Source organism: Hippoglossus stenolepis, chromosome 11 (genome assembly GCF_022539355.2).
Source record: "Hippoglossus stenolepis isolate QCI-W04-F060 chromosome 11, HSTE1.2, whole genome shotgun sequence".
Taxonomy (NCBI): Eukaryota; Metazoa; Chordata; class Actinopteri; order Pleuronectiformes; family Pleuronectidae; genus Hippoglossus; species Hippoglossus stenolepis.
Genome location: NC_061493.1, coordinates 25245064 through 25265186, shown reverse-complemented (window position 1 = coordinate 25265186; position 20123 = coordinate 25245064). Strand labels below are relative to the sequence as shown.

The window sequence follows — 20123 nt, the reverse complement described above, 5'->3', positions numbered from 1 at the left end:
GGTTAGGGTTAGGCAGCAGAATCCAATACAGTTGAAGTAACTGGTGACAGATTCTTCAGCTGTAATAAAACAGAAAAAACATAACATGCCTCGATATCTGCTCCTGTGATGTCAAGTATCCACAATCCCTGACAATCAAATTCCACAGGAAACGATGTCATTTACACCGTGTTTTCAGCCTAAATGTCTAAATTTAGGAATAGAAATAGCTTAGAAGATGTATGAAGCAGTTTAAAACAATTCTCCTGGTATAAACCTAATGGATTCTGCAAATCCAGAATTGACAATTGGCTTGCAGCTGACGCACTTATGGAACTGGCTTCGGACGCTAAATTTGGCTAATAAAAAAAGGTAAAAGAAAGGTTACTTGGTATTAAACTCCTATTTGGTTAAAATTGAGGAATGTTGTACAAATATTAAAGAAAGTACAACTGAAATTGAGAATTCTGAGGCCATAGACGTTTTTTGTAATAAATGGGAATTTTTGAAATATAAAATTAGAGAATTCTCTACAAGATTCAGTCAGGAAAATATTACGCAAAAGAGAAAGGAAAACAGTAACTTGTTTTGTGAAATCAGTAAGTGTTGCAATGAAGAAGAATTGAGTAATAAAGATAAAGAACTAATGTCACTACAGGCCAAATTAGATATGTTTCTCAAAAGAGCCTAAAAGAAGACTTTATTTCAACAATCTGCAAAAGAGAAAACAAGAAAATAAGGCAATAAACTGATAAATGGAGCAGAATTCAAAGACGACTCATTGAAAAATATGTTTTCCAGTTTACTGTCAAAACAAAAAACAAAAGAATTCATTTCAAAAATCGATGATCAATTAAGGATTTTGTGAGTCAGATTAAAAAATAGAAGAATCGTAGGTGTTATTTTGAAACTATCATTGAACTAAGCCCGAGGCTCTGATGGACTCACAAATGAGTTTTACAAATTCTTTTGGATAGATGTCAGGAATTTTTTGTTCAAGGCAATACAAGAATGCATAGGAAAAAAAAAGAACTAATGCCAAGCATGAAGCAAGGCTTAATTAAACTTATTCCTAAGCATGGTAAGAACAAACAATTATTACACAATTTAAGACCGATTACATAACTAAACACTGACTATAAATTGCATTCTGGGTTTGTTGCAGCTAGAAAAAAAGGCCTATCTCAGATGTTAAGTGAAACACAATCTGGTTTTCTAGGTGGTAGATTTATTCACAATAACATAAGACTTGTCCCAGACTCAATTAATTATCATCAGACATTTCCAGAGTGGATTGATTGTATTCTTCTTATAAAGCTTTTGACTTGGTTAAGCATCCCTTCATATTAGAAACTCTAAATCAATTTGGCTTTGGACAGAAATTCATTGATTAAATTGGCATGTTGTACAAGGACATTTGTGTCTCCCTGGTGGAAGTGGCTGGAAAAGGAAATATGGGCTGTATCTCATTTGATGGATGAATCTGGTAATTTTTTATCCCACAGAGTTTTTTGTGACAAAAACAATCTCCTGTGCCAAGTCAAAGAATATGATAAAGTATTAAAGGCTATTCCAATTACCATCAAGTCAATGATTCATACAGAAACATTCAACCAGAGCAGCATTAGGGCTGCCTCTGTGACGTCACAGCTAAGCTCTGATTGGCTGAAGGCTTCTTATGTTTATATTGTAAGAATTCAGATGTTTTCTGTATATCCATAAATGTAATGTGTTATAAACTGAACCCTCTTTTTGCAAAAAAAAGGTCATATACAGGAACAATATCCAACTCTTACCCCATAATTATAACTATATATATATATATCATACGTGATTATATATACTTATACGATTGTGTGAATATATAATATTAACCACCGACAGTGCTGTTGGTTTCTCTTTGTTTCTGTTATCTCGTGTTTGTCTTATTTTCTATTTTCTAATGTGTTGATTAATGAAAATGTTTCTCTATAAAGACAATGATAATTTTCTTCTTCTTTCACGTTACAATTTTGATTTTCGGATGAAACAAAGTCCTCAGTCAACTTCGTTGTACTTTGTTCAAAATCAGGAGGATTTTAATGTGCAACTAAAAAATCCAAAGCTGAGATCGTTGTTCTCGTCTCTGACGCTACGCGAAGCAATGACGTCTCTGTTTTAACTCCGCCCCTGCTGATGACATCAGAGGATCAGACAGTCCAACACACCTTTTTTGAAAATGCTAAATATAAATGGAAACAAAATGACAAACTGAAAAGTAAAACCTGCTTTTTATCTTTAATTTATTTTACTGAACGTTAATGTTCATTTATAGATTTGCACTTTGATTTTCATTCTCACTTGGGCAAATGTCTGTTACTTCAAATTAAAACCTGGAAATGAAAAAGGGTTAAATTGTGAATATGGATCTGAATTTTAAGTTTTCTTCTTCTGGGGTGTTTTTCACTTCACAGGTGTGTTTACGTGTTTCAGTTTAATGGCTCACTTTGTTTTTCTTCATGACGTCATACTAGAAGTCTCACACCTTCTCTTACTTTTATTTTGAAATATTCTTTAACTTCCACGTTAGTTTAGTTTCAGGTCGAACTGTCAGAAAACGTCACAGGAAGGGGTGCTCTTATTCTGAAAATCCTCCCGGAGTCTCTTCGTCCCTGTCAGCGGAGCCGAAGAAGTCTCAGCTAGCTTTAGCCGTTAGCCGGTAACACACACCTGGAGAGGACCCGCGGGTTAAAGTCCACACGTCACAACTGCTGTGAGTGTACGTCACGTGATTTACGAATGTTTTTACTTGTTTCTGATCGAAGTAACGTAATAAACTGCTGAGGGGCTGAGTGACGTCACAGTGATAACAGTTAGCATCAGAGCTAACAGTCGAACTGTGATTTACTTATTCTCACCAGTAATGAATCGGTTTGTTTAAACTGATTCAATCAATCACATGTTATTAGTCTCATATTCCCAGTTTGTCTCACAGATGTTAACAAGGAGCAACTTCCTCTGTTCTTAACTCAACAAGAGTCAAACTACAGAGAAACTTAGTGATCAGTGAATAAAGCTCAGAGTCACGTGTGAGGGTCCTCTCCCAGGACACAAGTCCAACAGATGCTGATGGAACTGAACACATCAACAGGATTTACTACATTAATGAGAAGAACCATTTTGTAACATCATGGAAAGTAAATGAATTGAGGAGTTTTACTGATTCAACAATCAGTTGAATCTGGTTTCAATCTGATTGACGTTCCTGTGTCACTGTGTCTCCTCAGGTGTGATGCTGTCATGTCTATGCAGGTGGCAGTACAGGAGAGGATCGGCTCTGCTCAGGTGTTGCTCCAGCGGGCAGAGCAGCTTTGTCCGGGTGTGGAGGGTCACCAGAAGCTCTGTGGTAAACTGCGAGCCGAGCTGCGCTTCCTGCGGCGGGTGGAAGCCGGAGAGCTGCAGGTCAAAGAGTCTCACCTGCACAGCACCAACCTGACTCACCTGACAGCCATTGTCGAGTCAGCCGAGAGTCTGGAGGACGTGGCGGCTCTGCTGCATGTCTTCACCTACCAGGATACCTTTGGCTGCCGCCAGACGCTAGTGGTGGACGTGGTAGCGAATGGGGGACACACCTGGGTGAAGGCAGTGGGTAGGAAGGCGGAGGCTCTACACAACATCTGGCAGGGGCGGGGTCAGTATGGAGACAAGAGCATCATCAGTCAGGCGGAGGACTTTCTGCAAGCCAGTCGCCAGCAGCCTGTCCATTACCGAGACCCCCACATCGTCTTTGCCTTCTACAACGGCGTCTCCTGCCCTATGGCGGACCGACTCAGGGACATGGGTGTCTCCGTGCGTGGGGACATTGTAGCTGTCAATGCTGTGGCGGCAGAGGAAGGCAGAGAAGAAGAAGCTGAGGAGGAGGATGGGGAGGCAGCAGAAGAAGACCATGAAGAGGAAATGGAGGCGTGTGAGCTGACCCGCGTGGACCGTGGCACAGTGGTGGCCAGCCTGGCGTTTCCTGTCAAGGTGCAGGTGGAGGAGTGTCAGCGGGTGAACCTGGACATCACCACACTCATTACCTATGTGTCATCACTGAGCCACGGCCGCTGTCACTTTACCTTCAGAGAGCCAGTGCTGACGGAGCAGGCCGCTCAGGAGCGCTGCCTGCAGGTGCTGCCGCAGCTCGACACCTACATGTCAGGAAAGGAGCTGTTCGCCTGCCGCGCTGCTGTTTCTGACTTCCAGCTGATCCTGGACACGCTGGGGGGGCCGGGCGAGAAGGAGCGTGCTGAGAAGTTGCTGGCCCGCCTTCACCTGGTGGATGACCAGCCATCAGAGCGAACTCTGCGTCTCACACCCAGTGCCAAGGTCAACCAGCGCTCGCTCACCATCTTTGGGACTGGAGACTCGCTGAGAGCCGTTACCATGACGGCAAACAGCCGATTTGTAAGGGCGGCAGCCAATCAGGGCGTCCGATACAGCGTGTTCATCCACCAACCACGTGCCCTGACGGAGGGCAAGGAGTGGAGGGCCACACCCATCTGACACAGAGACTTCCTGTGAAGGGACTGATTGGAGTTTGATTTCAGTTAAATAATATGAACCTGATCAGATGACTTATATTTGTGTTCATGAATTAATTATCTATATTCACTGATCAATAAAGCATCACAGTCACTTCCTGCTATTCTGTCACATGATGTCAGATGTTCTAACATGACCAGGGGCCTGTACCAGGAAGTGAGTTCAACGTATCCAGGATATCTTTCAGTTATCCAGCTGAACTCGACCTAACAATCAGACAAGTGGTCACATGATGCTGCTTTAATCTGTTGAGTTAACTCAGCTGTTCTTCTGGATATGAGGGGGGCGGAGTTTACTGCATATGACCAATCACAGACAGGGACAGTTTGACTGACAGCAGAGCCGAGGATCAAACTGTTGAATAATAAAAATCTGAGCAGAACAAACATCCAGAATAAAAGAAACAGTTCCAGCTGCTAAATGCAGGAAGAACAGCTGGTAAAACATCTGGGATTGTTTTTATAGTAAAACTGTTCATGAACAAGAGCAGATCTGAATCTAATCTCATCTGTTTCCATCACATGTCATTTATATGAATTCTCATTGTGTGTTTGGCAGTTTTAGTCTTTCAGGTGAAACCCTGGAGGCTTCAAGCTCAGCTGCAGGAAATAAAACACACAGACTGTAAAGAAGGAAGTCGACTGATTTTCATATCTTTACAACAGGTACAACACTTGTATTTCTACTGTATTTTGATATCAGTACACACATGTACAATGAGGTTTGAAAACAAGTCAGATACTAAATGAACATAAGTAGAAAACCACAAAGAACAATAGAAACTAAAGAAAAGACCTTAATGTGTCAAATGTTAAATGGAGATTGAGTTTCTGCGCATCAGCCACAGTGAACAGGAAACTAGTGGAGCAGATGCAGTCTGTGGTACTGGGAGCACTTTACGGGTCAGGCTGGTTCTGTTGGGCTCCAGCAGCTGACAGAGGTTCATCCTCTGAGGAGAGTCTAGATCTTTCAGAAGCTCATCAGAGGAGCTCAAAGGATCTTGTGGGTCTCTGAAGACCCTGGTCCTCCTCAGAGACTCGAACAATCCACACCAGCTCCACAGATCCTCTGAGAACATGATGTCATGGTTCAAAGGAATTTTAAAAATTAGAGAAACTTTCACATTAAAGCTTAATGACTGATCTTTTATTGTGTTTTCAAGTGATTTATTTGTACCATCACTCGAATCCAGCTTTGTCTTTTAATTTGAAAAGCTGGAAGCGCATGTGGATGTGTCGTCTTTACATGAGAGCCTACAGCTGTTAGCCTGTTAGCCTGTTAGCAGGTGTATGTGGAGCAGAAAATGTCTCGAGTGAAAGCAGAGGACGAGCTGCGGACTCTGATGGAGGTGAGTCTCTAACTTTCAGTTTCTAATCTAACTTCATCACTCCAGCTGCTGCTACCTGGTTAGCATGTGCAGCTAACAGGGACTCTCCTTTATGACCCATTCATGGCTGTCAGGGTTAGCTTGATGCTAACAGTGTCCTCTCTGTCCCTCAGTGTAAATATGTGTTTCCAGAACAGACTGTGTTTGATCTGCAGCGGGTTCGAACCCTTTACTCTGATCTTCGACTCTATGTGGATTTTTATTGTAAGTATGGAACTTATTCCTTTACTTCCTGTCTGTTTCACAATAAAAGCACCTTGACAGACTGTACACCACAGGTCTTCAGAATCGGGTCTTGGTGGTTCCTGGTGGTCTTGGGTCTGATCCACCACGATCTGGATCAGATTACTTATAAATCAAAATAATAAATCTGTTTATCAAATATTATTGATTATTGTAGCCTTTGTTTGTCTTCACAGGTTTTCCAAACAAAGAGAAGAAGAAGCTGGTTTACCTGGCCGGGACACTTCCTGTTCACTATGAAGGTGAGACCACTAGGTGACCTGGTCTGACCTGGACTATGACCTCATGTGTAACTGGGGTATGAACAAAACAAGATTTGAAAGATGCTAACGCCACTTGACATAAGAATGTGCACGCTTGTACAAACATGTTGGAGATGAGATGCAGACGTGACGTAAGATGAAGTCAGATCCACATAAACCTTAAAGCAGACGTGTTATTCCATAAGAACCTTCAGTTGTAAAAGATGAAAACAATTTAAAGCAAATAACACTCGGATACAAATAACAGTTACAGAATGAAGAGATTCATAGTTTTTAATAATATTCTAACACTGTGTGTGTATACTTATACTACTTATATCTTTGTGAGGACTATTTTGAGCATAGACCCTACCGAGTGAGGGCATTTTGAACAGTCCGCACTTTTTCAATGGGCTGTTTGGGGGTTAAGACTTGGGGTAAGAATTAGGTTTAGGCTAGAGTTAGGCATTTAGTTGGGTTGGGGTTAAGGTTAGGGGCTGGCAAATGCATTATGCCTATGAGTGTCCCCATTAAGATAGAAGTGCAAGACTGTGTATGTGTGCTGTTTGCAGTCTGGTCTGGATCAGTCTGGTTTTGTTGACTCTACAGGAAGTGAGTATAATATCCCAGTGTGCATCTGGCTTCATGAGACCCATCCAGTGTCCCGTCCTCGCTGTTATGTCTGTCCATCCGTCACCATGCTGATTAACCCGTCCTGTTGCTGTGTGGACGCCTCCGGCAACATCAGTTTGACCGAACTCAAGAACTGGACACTTGTAAGTCCCAGTTAGCATGCTCAGTCCACCTGGTTACACCTGTCCGGTAGCAGACTGTAGTAATCCAGATCCTGTCACTGCTGCTGGTCCACTAAACCAGGGCCAGGACAGAATCCGTCCTCCTGAATCTGAGGTTCTAATCTGGACCTGGGAAACAGACAAGTCTTCCCTCCAGTTCCAACATTTTATCTTAGGTTCTTTTCTGGTTCTTTAATGGATCTCTTATTAGTAGGGCTGTCAAACGATTACAATTATTAATCAGATTAATCACAGGGTGGCTGTGATTAATCACCATTTCTAAATGCCCGAAAAATCCCAATTTTTTCTGTATATTGTTGTGGGAATGGAAAGATAAATGACAGAAGGTGGATATATACATTTAACATTTGGATTCAAATGATTTTAGGATAGGGTTAGGGTTATTAAGATTGAAAAATAAAATAAAATCAAACTAAAACATACCACACCATAATTAAATGTGCCTGTCTCTTTGCTTTGCCTCTGACCAAACATAGGATGATGTGATTTAGGGTTAAATCACATCATCCTAACCTAACCCTAACCCTATTTATTAAACTCAAGGAACCTTTATCCTAAACAATTGAGGCATCTGAGCCTTTGCTCTTTTTTTTTTTTAGCAAATATAGGATGGTTGAATAAAACTCTTTTCTTTTCTTTTTAAATCAAACAAACCACCAAACCTTTACACAATTACATGTGAAATCTGAATCTGAGCCCATCTGTAGAAGCAGTGTTGAGCCAGTGCACACTTAAAAAGAACGAGTTCCCAGTTCAGTTCATGCAGATGAACTGGTTCAGGTTCACAGTTCATGTTTTATTGGGAGGATTCAGGTGACAAACGTCTGGTCGTGTGTTTGGTTCTGAGTCGATGGAGTCGGATCGTGTCTGCGTGTCGCTCATTCTAACACTGAGTCCTGACTGAGCGTCTCGTGTTGGACTGAACATGTTGACGAGTCATTTTCATGATGTTTCAATGAGTCTGATAAACTGTGGAATCAAACCAACACTCAGTGACTTCCTGTGCTGATCAGGTCCTGATAACTAGTGATGAGTGTGTATTAGTTCCAGTGAAGCCGAGTGGAGGAGGACACAGAAACTCCAGCTCGGTACAAACCAGCTTCTGCTCTGATCCTGAAGCAGCTGAGACCAGAGGAACTCTGTGTTTCACTTCTACAGAGTCACTGAGCGGCTGCTTCAGGTGCACGAGCTGTGATCTCACTGCGTGTGTCTCTGAGTGAGCGAGTGGGGTGGGGGGGTACATGGAGCGGCTCATTCTATTAATGCGTTAATGTGTTAAAAAAATTAACGCTTTAATTCCACAAATGAATCATCCCGCGTTAACACGTTCATTTTGACAGCCCTACTTATTAGCTCTTTTTGATTTCAAGAACGAACTTAATTTCAAATTTGAATCAATATTTCCCATGAAACAAAGAACTTGTCATTGTTGCTAATGTTGATGTCACTTCCTGTCAGGGTGTGTCCAACCTATCACTGCTCATGTCAGAGATGAGGCGGGCCTTCCAAGTCGACACACCCCTTTATGCCAGGTGTCCCGAACATGCCCTGCCCCTTGCAGATGGAAGGTCACACAGGTTATCACCACATGTGATGTTGATGATTGTTAAATATTATTATTATTGTTATCAAGTTTTTAATGCTCTGTGTCCTCTTCCTACAGCCTCAACCATACCTCCATCACCTCCTCTTCCATCACCTCCCCCCTTCTGTCTGCACAGAAAGGTAAACTTCTGTTGAAATAATCATATCTGAGCTAAATATTACCTTTTTAGCATGCTAACTGTATCATGCATGTTTGTTACGTGATGAAGAGGGGCGGCTGAGGGGGTAGAGTGTTCGTCCTCCAACCAGAAAGTCGGTGGTTCAATCCACAGTCTTCCCCATCTGCATGCCGAAGTGTCCTTGGGCAAGATACTGAACCCCTAAATGGCCCCTCATAGATGTTGAATACACTAACTGTAAGTCGCTTTCGATAAAAGTGTCCTGACATGTAATGTAATGAAGCTCCTCCCCCTGTGTTTCAGCCAGTCAATGGGAGCAGAGCAGGGAGATGAGGGTGAGGAAGTCGTACACTGAGGAGCTGCTGGGGATCGACTTCAGTGCTCCTCCTTCCTCCTCTAATCGCAGCAGCCTCTTGCTGAGCGCCACCTTCTCAGGTGAGACTGGACAGGTGAGCTCAGGTTAACAAGCTGACTGAGCTGAGGTACGCATGAACCACAGGAGACGAACCTCTCTCACAGACACACACGGCCTGGAGGATTCGGGAATTGAACCACAGTACCCAACTGGAATGAAACTGACTGTACTCCACTTGGTTTTGGTTCCTGCAGGTCTCCCTCCAGAGCCCCTCAGCAGGATGATGGGGGCTCTGAGACTGGATGAGTCAAGTAGAGACCAACAGAGTGACTCACCTGAAAGGATTGTCAAATCAGAGGCAGCGAGAGACAAGCACGGAGCCGGCCCTGGACCACAACCTGGACGTCATCAGTACATGTGTCCTCAGAGTCAGTGTGAAGTAGCAGCTGGAGGGGGCCACATCAAGGTGAGGACGACTGTAGGTCTAAATCCCTCTCAGGTGTTGGTCCCAGTTAGTCTCAGTTCTCTGTCCCTCTTCAGATGGTGGACCATCTTCCGCCAGACCAGGCGGCCATCTTCCTGTCTCTAATGAGGATGGAGGGACGGAACTTCAAGCCCAGTGATGTCATGGAGGCGGTCCGACTCAACAGAGACCTGCCATCAGCTCTCAGGTTCCTGACTCACTGCTGCCCCATCTGTCAAGACCAGGTGACATTTAGCAAGGTGAGACCATGGACGTCTCAGGTGGTCTTCTCTGATACAGAAGTTTTCTTCTGTCAAGTTCCTCTTCCCTTTATTTCCTGCAGATCATCACCATGACTCACTGCTCCTGCTTCCTGTGTCAGACTTGTTTCAAAACGTTTTTCTCAGCGGCTATTAAAGAGCGAAGCGTCGACCAGCTGGTTTGTCCTCAGTGTGGCAGACCGGAGGTCAAAGGTCAGGGGGCGATGGTGGAGTCCATGGAATACTTCAACCTTCTGGACACTCAGGTGACCAGGTCACATGATCCGCTGATGCCTTAATCGATTTATTTAATCCATGGAAACGGTCGTCAAAAATTAAGGTCTTTCAGTTTTTTTGTATATTTTGATTGTTTGTGTGTTTGTTTGTTTGTTTGTGTAGATCCGTCACTTCCTGTCTCCTCAGGTTCATGAACTCTTCCAGAGGAAACTCAGAGATCGAGCTCTTCAGGAGATGAAGAATTTCTGCTGGTGTTCTCACGTAAATTCCTTGATTCATAATAAATAAACAAACAAAAACGTCCTTTTGGACAAAATTATCCTGTTTGTTTTTGTGTGGGGACCCAGTTTTCAGTTATAGTGGACAGACAGATCAAAGATGTCTTCTCATGTTCACATGAACTGTGTGTGTGTGTGTGTGTGTGTGTGTGTGTGTGTGTGTGTGTGTGTGTGTGTGTGTGTGTGTGTGTGTGTGTGTGTGTGTGTGTGTGTGTGTGTGTGTGTGTGTGTGTGTGTGTGTGTGTGTGTGTGTGTGTTACAGTGTTCGTTCGGTATACTTCATGAAGCTGAGCGACTGAGGATGGACTGTCCCAACTGTAAGAAGAGTACCTGCTCTCAGTGTAGATCACCTGTAAGACACACACACACACACACACACACACACACACACACACACACACACACACACACCAGATGTAACTGTATCATTGTACTGATACAAAACAGACGGGTTTGCAGCCATCACTGTGACTCATCATGACATCATTGTGACTCTATGACATCACTGGGACTTACTATGACAACATTGTGACATTACTGTGAATCACTATGACAACATTGTGACATCATTGTGACATAACTGGGACTCATTGTGACATCACTGTGACCCATTGTGACATCACTGGGACTAACTATGACAACATTGTGACTCATTGTGTCACGTTTTTCTGTTCCTCAGTGGTCCCGTCATCATCAGGGTCGGTCATGTGATCAGTTCAGACTGTGGCAGCAGCAGAACAAGTCAGACGACGCCACACTGCTCAGCTACAACAGCATCGGTACGAACTCTGCAACCTGAACCCGGGTCCCTGAGGCCCCTCCGGACCCTAGAGCCCAAGCTGTAACTGAACATTATAGATCTTCTCTGGTTCGTGGTGTTGTCTCTGATGTTTAAGAACCAGATCATAAACTGTCCCAACTGCTCTTATCAAACACTGGGGGAGAGAGAGTGTGTTTGTGTGTGTATCTATACCATCGTGAGGACATTTTGTCTGGTCCTCACAGATTCAAAGGGCTGTTTGAGGGTTAAGACTTGGTGTTAGGGTTAGAATAGAATTAGGTTTAGGTTAGAGTTAGTTAAGTATTTAGTTTTGATGGTTAAGGGTCAGGGAATGCATTATGCCAATGAGTGTCTTTACATCTATTGAAAGACAAGTGTCCTGTGTGTCTCTCTGATGTGTGTGTGTGTGTGTGTGTGTGTGTGTGTGTGTGTGTGTGTGTGTGTGTGTGTGTGTGTGTGTGTGTGTGTGTGTGTGTGTGTGTGTGTGTGTGTGTGTGTGTGTGTGTGTGTGTGTGTGTGTATATATAGAGTGTCCTGGGTGTCTCTGTGTCTTCAGTTTGTCTAGAGGAGGTTGTCTTCACTTCACCTGCAGTCAGTGTCAACATCAGTTCTGTGGAGGCTGCAGTCAGACGTTCAGCCAGGGAGCGGTGAGTTCTACTGGTTCTACTGTTGATTGGTTCAGTTCAATTATTCGGAAGAATTAATAAAACTGAGTTGCTCTTCAGAACTTTCACTTTGTGTAACTTGTCACTCACTTGTCGTCGGGTGTCAGGTGCACCTTAAAGAACTTGCTCCAGAAAAATCACTTTGATATGATGTTATTTTTTTTCAGGTCTGTGGGTTCTCTGTCGACTGTGGAAACAAAGGTCTTCATGCCCACCACCCCAGAGACTGTCTGTACCACCTGAGAGACTGGAGTGTGAGCCGCCTTCACCTGCTGCTACAGGTCAGCAGACCTGACACTGTTGGACGGACCTGTTCCTTGTTGTGGACATGAACTGTGCTTCTTTTCTAACAGTATTACAGAGTGTCTCCTACCTGGTTTGAAGCAGCCAATGGCAGCTCATCTGACAGCGGTCTGACAGGTGACGTCTCTTCTGCTTCTCAGGTGTGAACTGGGTTCCCTCACCTTTTTTTAACATGTTGGTTGGTTTTCAGGAGTGTGTTTGGTTTTGGAGCTGAGAGACCACGGCAGCTTGCGGGAGAAGCCATGTGGACGAGCTGCTGAATACAGAGGATACTGCCGGTAAGACTAAACTATCACCAACAAACTATCTGGGAGTAAACCACCATGGTGACTGATGCTGAAGCAGGTTAAGGCCAAGATAAGATCCAAAAACTACAAGAACTACTGACCAATCAGATCATAGGAAAATATGGGTATAGATTCTTCCAGCAGGTGTCAGTGCTTCTTCCCATGTAAAGAACTTTATTCACATCGTCACAGTAATTAACGACTCGTGGTCAGTCAGTCAGTCAGTCAGTCTGTCTCCCCCCGTCTGTTCTGGCAGGTTGCACTATAAGGAGCATTTGGTGGAGTTGATCAACTGTCGCAGTGCCGACCCGGCCGTCCTCTTTAATGTGGCAGAGATGACAGCAGAGCTGCAGCGCTATCATGTCGCCGTGCCGACTCGGAAACCAGAGGAACTGGAGCCGCTGTACGCTCACCGTCTGCGTCTGGTCAGTGACAAAATAGTCATCATAAACACAAACCCTTAAAATGTCCTTAAAGGGATAGTTCACCCAAAATATGAAATTCCCTCATTATCTACTCACCACTCTGATGGAGGGGGGTGAAGTGTTTGAGTCCACAAAAAACTTCTGGAGTCTCAGGTGTAAACAGTGTTGCAGCAGAATCTGATACAACTGAAGTAACTGGTGACTTTTTCTTCAGTCGTAATAAAACGACAGAAAGAAAACACAACATGCCACAATCCGGCTCCTGTGGTGTCATCAAGTGTCCACAAGACCGACGTTCAAGTTCAACTCAAAGCGGCGTTATTAGTCCCGGTAACATGTAAACATACAGTAGGTGTGCAGCTTTCATGAATTCTCGTTGAACTTGGGCGAGAGCTTGTTCAGTGTGTGCGTATGAACGTGAAGGCGGCTCTGAGGAGACTATCAGAGACATTGAGCTGAACACTTGGTGTCAATGACTCAGTTTCCAGTGGAGTTTGAATGTGGGGCTCGTGGACACTTGATGACATCACAGGAGCAGGATGGAGGCGGGTTGTGTTTTTCTGTTTTATTACGTCTGAAGCTTTGGTCACCATTGACTTCAGTTGTGTTGGATTCTGCTCTAACTCTGTTTACACCTGAAACTCCAGAAGGGTTTTGTGGAATCAAACACTTCACACACACCTCCCTCTCCCCTGTGGCGTTTTGGTTGTAATTTGATTTCTATATTAAAATTTCCTTTTCATTTCTTAATAAACTTATTTTTAGTTTAAACTCATGTGTGGACTTCTCTAATCTGTCCAGCCTTGAGCCAGGTTGTGATAAGTTGTTGTTATGGAGTTATTTATCTCAGAAATATTTTCATGAATGAAGTCAAATAGAACTGGACATACTCATGTTCAGGGGTTTTTAATTTAATTCCAGACTCTTAAAGGGTAAAAGTTGTGAAGTGACAGAAACCCCTTAATGTTTGAGTTAAGTGATTAACAGAAACGTGAATTTTCTTGTGTCTGGTTTAAGTTTGTTATTTTTTATCGTTACTTTCAGCCAATCACTCAGTAGGATTTTCTCTGTTCTTTAGACTCTAGCGAATCAAGTTCCTCTCAGGAAGCAACCACGCTCACCACTGAAACTCCACGACGACCTTCACCCTCTGACCTCTGCTGTGACGACTGGAGGTCCGCCCCCTCCCAACACGCCACTCCATTAAAAGGCAGTGCTCTGTCACCATTGCAACCACTGACTGTGGTTTAGAGGTTTTGTTTTAATGCCAGTGACATCATTGGTGACATCCCCTGTCAGCTTCCCTCTGTGGCTTATGATTGGCTCACTGGAGTTCATAGAAACACACCCAGAGAAAAGTAAAAAGGACCAAAGAAATTCAAGCAGCCAATCAGAGTTCAGAAGTGCCATTAACTTCAACAAGTTAAATGTTAATGAGCAGAGACAAGTTCTAATGTGCTAATGATGCTAACGAGCTTCTCAGTACACAGTGTGGTTAACAGTAAGCATTTGTTAGCATTTGACCAACATTTGTGTGTTTTTATTCTTCTGCACTGTTTCAATAAAGGACATAATAAATATCTTTAAACATCGTTCAACTTCCTGTCTCCATGACAACCACAATAGGTAAATAGTGAAAGTCATTTTATTTGTCTCATATTCATAAATCACAGTTTGTCTCATAGATGTTAACAAGGATCAACTTCCTCTGTTCTTCACTCAACTAGAGTCAAACAGAAACTTAGTGATCAGTGAATAAAGCTCAGTCCCATGTGAGGATCCTCTCCCAGGACACAAGTCCAACAGATGCTGATGGAACTGAACACATCAACACAACAACAGGATTCACTACATGAGAAGAACCAGTTTGTAACTTCATGTTTAAAGTGTTTCTACACAATGTGTGATGGAGATGAAGGAGCAGAGGAACTGAGGACTTCCTCTCAGTGATGGTAGAAGATGTGAGGAGACATGTTGTGTATCAAGAGGTCTTGTTGTGATCATGGACCATAGATCATGATCCACCACCATGATCCATGGTCCATGATCACAGTCTGTGATCCACATCAGGATCCACGATGTGGCTGCAGCTTTGATCCTGGATCCACAAGTGATGGAGCAGCAGGACTCTGGTGAAGAAGTCACGTCAGTAACATGTTGATGAGACATTAATGTGATAAAGAGGGAGAAGAGGAAAGAGAAGCTCCATGTGTCACGTGACCCCGACATTCTAGACCTTCAGCAGCAGAACTAAGATCTAAGACAAACCTGGACCAGCTCGAACTATAACTTTATCCTAAAGGAAGGTTTGAATCTTCAACGTACAGAGGGAGTCTGCCTCCAGAACTGAGGCTCCAGGAAGCCAGTGTAGTGAAGCTAACACAGGAGACATGTGGTCTCTGGTCCTGGTTCTCTTCAGGACACGTGCTGCAGCATTTAGGACAAACTGCAGAGTCTTTAACGACTTCCTGCTGGAGCCTGAGAATAAGGAATTACAATAATCACGTCTGGATGGAACAAAGGCCTGGACTCGTTCTTCTGCATCTTTTTGAGACATGATGTTTGAGATGTTACGTAAGTAAGAAGGGTCCTAGAAATGTGTTTTAAATGAGAATCAAAGGACAAATCAGGATCAAAGATCAGGCAATGTCCTCTAGCACAGCTTCATCATTAGATAATGTGTCTCTGAGGTGTTTAGGGCCAAGTATCAGAACCTCTGTTTTATCTGAGTTTAATAAGAGAAGGTTTTTATGTCCTTGAGACATGAACTTCAGTTAATTGATGACACTGTTCTGGTTTTATTGATATGTATAACTGGGTGTCATCTGCATAGCAGTGGAAGTTTACAGAGTGTGTCCTGATAATGTTTCCTAGTGGAAGCATATATAATGAGAATAAAATTGGGCCGAGCACAGAACCCTGTGGAACACCGTGGTTAACTCTGGTGCACACAGATGACTCATCATTTATCGATCTGGTAAATAGGATTTAAAACCAGTTTAGAATTGGTTCCTTTATTTGCCTTTAAAATTGTATTCAGAAAAGTAATTTTTATTCAGGGCAGAATTACTTAAGTAATTTTGTAGGAATGGGATCTAAGATACAAGTTGTGGGTTTAGAACATGAGATTATTTTGGTCAGCTGATCAAGGGTTAGGGGTTAGATTCTCAGCTGTTTCTGAGATTTCTGTTCTTGATGGTGTATTAGCGCCGACTGAGGGCAGGAGATGGTGGATTTTATTTCTAATAGTTAGAATATTATCATTAAAGAAGTTCATAAAGATATTGCTATTCAGTGATCGAGGAATACTGGTACATTTTCACTCAGTCCATTCTAAGAAATATGTTATCAAAACGTGCGTTTCATACTTCCTCCCCCGTATGAGTCATACGTTTTTTTGTGTTGGCATACTGTGATATTCTGTACTATCTCAGGTTCAAATTGCACCATCTTTTCCTTAAATAAATTTGAGAAGTTGAAAATTTTCCTCGATTTGGGTCACGGCTTGTCATTAAGGGGTGATGGTGGGTCCTGAAGCCAGACCAGTTGAGAACCACTGTCTGAAAGGTGTAAAATATGGGGCCTTTAACACCACATCCAGTTGTCACGTCTGTTTCTCAGAACAACAGCAGGTGTAAACTCGTCTTCATCACTTGCTGCTGAATCTGTAAATCAGGACGGACTGAGATCCTTCATCCTGTTTATTTCTTGTTTTGGTTGTTTTTGTAAAGAAATCTCCGGATTTACCACAGTTCCACCGGAAGTCTCATTATATATATATATATTGAATGTTCACAGGTGCTGACGGTCGACCATGAGCATTGTACCAGTAAAATATTATCTAATTAAATTATGTTTAACATATTTAAATAGGGCAGTTTGAAGAGGTGTTTAAACTGGAAAGTGATTTGATTGATCAAGTTTTGGTCTTGCTCTTTATGTCTGGCTCTGCCCTCTCTGCCTAAGACTGCTGCCTAATGACGGCTTGTCTGTGCTGATTGATGATCAGCTGAGTGGTCGGCTGCTCACTTACTCCGTTGGTACCTCATGATTTTTGTGTGATGAATGAGGAAAACAGGACGACCCAAAAGAAGGAGCCAGGTGAAAGGAAATAACAAAAGGTGTCCTTTAATAACAGCAAAGGTACTTACAGCAAAAGTTCTAAGTTCAGAAATTCCACAAACAGAAAAACCCTTCCACTGGAAACCAGAAAAGACAAAAAAAGCTAAAGTGAATAGCAACGTGAGGACAAACACGGTGACAGGATGACAAGAGCAACTCAGGAAACACGATGAACGCAACGAACTGAAGCACAGACACGTATCTACCAACGTGAAACACCACGAACAGGTTTCACTTCATATACTTGTTGGACTGCTGTCCTCTACCTCGTGTCACGACCGATCAATAATGATTCGTAATGCTTAATAATATCAGACAAACTTTACACATCACAAACCAAGTGACATTAAATCTGTTGTATAACCCACAATGCACTGCAGTTCTTCACACTTGTGGAGGTGGAGTGTCGTCTCTGGTTGGACTGAAGGAGTCGATCTCCTTGACGATATTCTCAGCGACGGTTCTGTTGTTAGCAGCAACGATTCTTCTGGACATCAGGTCGACGGTGCCTCCTGAACAAAGGTGAGAGACACTCAACGTCTGCAGCTGAAACCTCAACCTGCGACTATGTTCCATATTTACCATCCACGTCCATCAGGACTCCTCCGGCCTCAGAGACGATCAGCGAGGCGGCAGCGATGTCCCACACGTGGACGCCGATCTCATAATAAGCCTCGACACAACCAGATGCAACCAGACACATGTTGATGGCTGCGGTTCCTGCGCTGCGAACCCTGGAACATGTGTAAACTGTGACTGATCTGAAAGTTCGTGTGTGTGTGTTACAAGTGCGTGTGTCAGGTGTGTGTGTTACACAAGCGTCTGTCAAGTGTGTGTGTATGGTGTGTGCCTCAGGTGTGTATGTCTCAGGTGTGTGTGTTCCAGGTGTGGTTCAGGTGTGTGTGTCAGGTGTGTATGTCTCAGGTGTGTGTCTGTTGTGTGTTACCCCTGCACAGGGAGACACAGGATGTTCCTCAGACTGGAGAAGATTTTGTCGACAGCTTCGACATCTCTGTTGGATCCGAACTCTGTGGCGATGATTGACTGACGAACGTCTGAGAAACAAAACACGTCAAGAGTCAGATTCTTGTCTCTGATTGGAACAGAGCATCATGACGTGTCATTTATCTGACAGGTGTCATCACCATGTTATTGATGTGGACATATTAATGATTACAGACCTTCCTGATCAGAAACCTGCAGCGGTTCTCCGTTACAGAACGCTCCCCTCCCTCTCCTCGCAGTGAACATCTTGTCTTCCAGACAACTGTACACGACAGCAAACTCACTCTGTCAGAGAGGAGAGACATAGAACAGTAGAACCACAGAGAACCTTCAGACTGTTCTACAACATCAGAACCATAGATGACATCCAGACAGAGTGTACTAGAACATCTGAACTACACAGAACCAGACTGATTAACTCTAGTACTGCTGTGGTCCTGTAGATGGCAGCACTGTATTGATGTGACCTCTTACCTGCTTTTTGACGTAGAAGCCAATGGAAACAGCAACAAAAGGGAAACTGTCAGAGACAAGAAGGTTATTAAAAAGGTCAGTGAGCGTTGTCACAGTAACAGTCACTAAACATCTTGATGACAATGATGCCATTAAACATGTTTCATTAATTAACTGACGCATGAACAAAGTTGGTCGTCCCATCGATGGGGTCGATGATCCAGGTGGGACTGTCTGTCAGGTCACATGTTTCACCTGCCGCCACTGACTCCTCCCCTATGAACCTGACACACACAAAGTTGATCTGTGTAATTATTTAAGCTTTCAGTCACACACTGTGAGGGGGTTCCTACCTGTGTGTGGGGAATTTCTCCCTCACTAATTGGATGATGAGATGCTCAACCTTCTGGTCAGTTTTCGTCACCAAGTCGATGGATGAACTCTTCGTCATCACCTTCCTGTCGTCACGCAGAGCCTCACGTACCACCTGATCAAAACACAGATCAATACACAGATCAATACAATTTCTGTCTGATCTGATGACGGATAAATATGACAAAAAATATATAAAAGAAATAAAATGACCTCTCCAGATTTCCGTGCGATGGCGACAGCATGGTCCATGGCGTTTTGCCAGAGGTCGGCCATTTTGTATATTTAACAAGATGCCACTTCCTGTTTTTGACCAGTGAAGAAAAAGCTAAAGGAACAGGAAATGTCAGAGTCAGAGATGATGTCACTTCCTGTCTCAGGACAAACAGAAATGAAACATTTGATGAGAAATGGAGGGGGTTCCAAGATGGCGGAGTGAGTAGCAGCTATTTTGCAGGCTCCGATAAAAAGTTTTGATAAAGTCCTTGTAAAGTAAATTCTTGCATCATGAAGCATGTGTCAGTCCGTCGATTTAGTAAGTTAAATGATTGTTGTTAGAACCAAGATGACTGAATAGTATGTTTGACCACGACTATAACCTGGCAGCTCTCCACAAGACGTGTGACGACGAAGATATATACGAGAAATAAAAAATAAGGAGGAAATCGTTGTTCTTCAAGAAATGGTCGGGGATCTTCAAAAAGAAATGCACATGAAGAGCATGTTGTGGAATCTGCAGCTGGCCGGTCTACCAGAGAAAGATGGAGAGTGGTCCGGCAGTGAGACACCGCGGATACTGTCCATCGCCTGGGAAGAAAGGCCAATGCTGCTACTTCCAACAACACACAGAGGTAAATCATGATCCAATTCGTAATGAGAACATTTCTGGGAAGATTTCTCCAAAGAGGGTTAGGGGATGCCGAGTCAAGCTGCGGCCACTTGTCCAGGAAGCCAAGGAAAGAGTGTTCCTGAAAGAAAGGATACGTCCTGACTGACAAACAAAGAACCTGGATGAACAACTGTGTTGCTCTACACAGGTACGCTGCATCTGGTTTGGCTGTTCCTTCTCCCTGACGGTTATTGCACTTAACATGTATGGTCAAGTTACTCAGTCCTGCACATCTTTAAAATATCCTTTATACACATTTTCTAGAGATTATTGAC

At 43.3% G+C, this 20123-nt stretch overlaps 3 protein-coding genes across 8 annotated transcripts in view; 2 read left to right on the top strand and 1 right to left on the bottom strand.

Moving 5' to 3' along the window:
• The first annotated feature begins 2583 nt into the window (after positions 1–2583).
• On the top strand, positions 2584–4635 carry c11h7orf25 (chromosome 11 C7orf25 homolog). Of its 2 annotated transcripts, none has more exons than XM_035169702.2 (2): positions 2584–2731; positions 3246–4635. In XM_035169702.2, exon 2 carries the CDS (start codon positions 3259–3261, stop codon positions 4501–4503), a length of 1245 nt encoding a protein of 414 aa, XP_035025593.1. In that variant the 5' UTR covers positions 2584–2731; positions 3246–3258; the 3' UTR covers positions 4504–4635. The 2 variants fall into 2 exon arrangements, with proteins under 2 accessions (XP_035025593.1, XP_035025594.1); XM_035169703.2 differs by having other exon boundaries at positions 2599–2737.
• Positions 4636–5322: 687 nt separating this feature from the next.
• On the top strand, positions 5323–14599 carry si:dkey-181m9.8 (E3 ubiquitin-protein ligase RNF31). Of its 4 annotated transcripts, none has more exons than XM_035169672.1 (19): positions 5323–5890; positions 6043–6133; positions 6349–6414; positions 7024–7190; positions 8688–8797; positions 8893–8954; positions 9257–9388; positions 9563–9774; positions 9849–10031; positions 10115–10297; positions 10431–10529; positions 10809–10898; positions 11226–11325; positions 11856–11974; positions 12160–12273; positions 12346–12412; positions 12486–12573; positions 12839–13007; positions 14086–14599. In XM_035169672.1, exons 1-19 carry the CDS (start codon positions 5846–5848, stop codon positions 14212–14214), a joined length of 2226 nt encoding a protein of 741 aa, XP_035025563.1. In that variant the 5' UTR covers positions 5323–5845; the 3' UTR covers positions 14215–14599. The 4 variants fall into 4 exon arrangements, with proteins under 4 accessions (XP_035025563.1, XP_035025564.1, XP_035025562.1 ...); XM_035169673.1 differs by having other exon boundaries at positions 8688–8806; positions 12160–12246; XM_035169671.1 differs by having other exon boundaries at positions 8688–8806.
• Positions 14600–17119: 2520 nt separating this feature from the next.
• LOC118117475 (inositol monophosphatase 1) overlaps positions 17120–20123 on the bottom strand; it is a 4205-nt gene continuing 1201 nt past the window's right edge. For both annotated transcript variants that reach the window (XM_035169721.2, XM_035169720.2), the window contains exons 2-9: positions 19173–19287; positions 18941–19074; positions 18767–18871; positions 18609–18654; positions 18311–18419; positions 18076–18184; positions 17712–17863; positions 17120–17641 (exon numbers count right to left, since the gene is read on the bottom strand). In XM_035169721.2, coding sequence (XP_035025612.1) covers positions 17514–17641; positions 17712–17863; positions 18076–18184; positions 18311–18419; positions 18609–18654; positions 18767–18871; positions 18941–19074; positions 19173–19235 — 846 coding nt within the window. In that variant the 5' untranslated portion in view covers positions 19236–19287 and the 3' untranslated portion in view covers positions 17120–17513. The remainder of the gene's footprint in view (positions 17642–17711; positions 17864–18075; positions 18185–18310; positions 18420–18608; positions 18655–18766; positions 18872–18940; positions 19075–19172; positions 19288–20123) is intronic.

Bases quoted from the DNA above. Each gene is read 5' to 3' on its own strand.
- si:dkey-181m9.8 (XM_035169671.1), top strand. From the start codon at position 5,846: ATGTCTCGAGTGAAAGCAGAGGACGAGCTGCGGACTCTGATGGAG. The intron at 5,891-6,042 runs GTGAGTCTCTAA...TCTGTCCCTCAG, and splicing joins AGCTGCGGACTCTGATGGAG to TGTAAATATGTGTTTCCAGA. The intron at 11,326-11,855 runs GTACGAACTCTG...GTGTATATATAG, and splicing joins GCTCAGCTACAACAGCATCG to AGTGTCCTGGGTGTCTCTGT.
- c11h7orf25 (XM_035169702.2), top strand. From the start codon at position 3,259: ATGTCTATGCAGGTGGCAGTACAGGAGAGGATCGGCTCTGCTCAGGTG.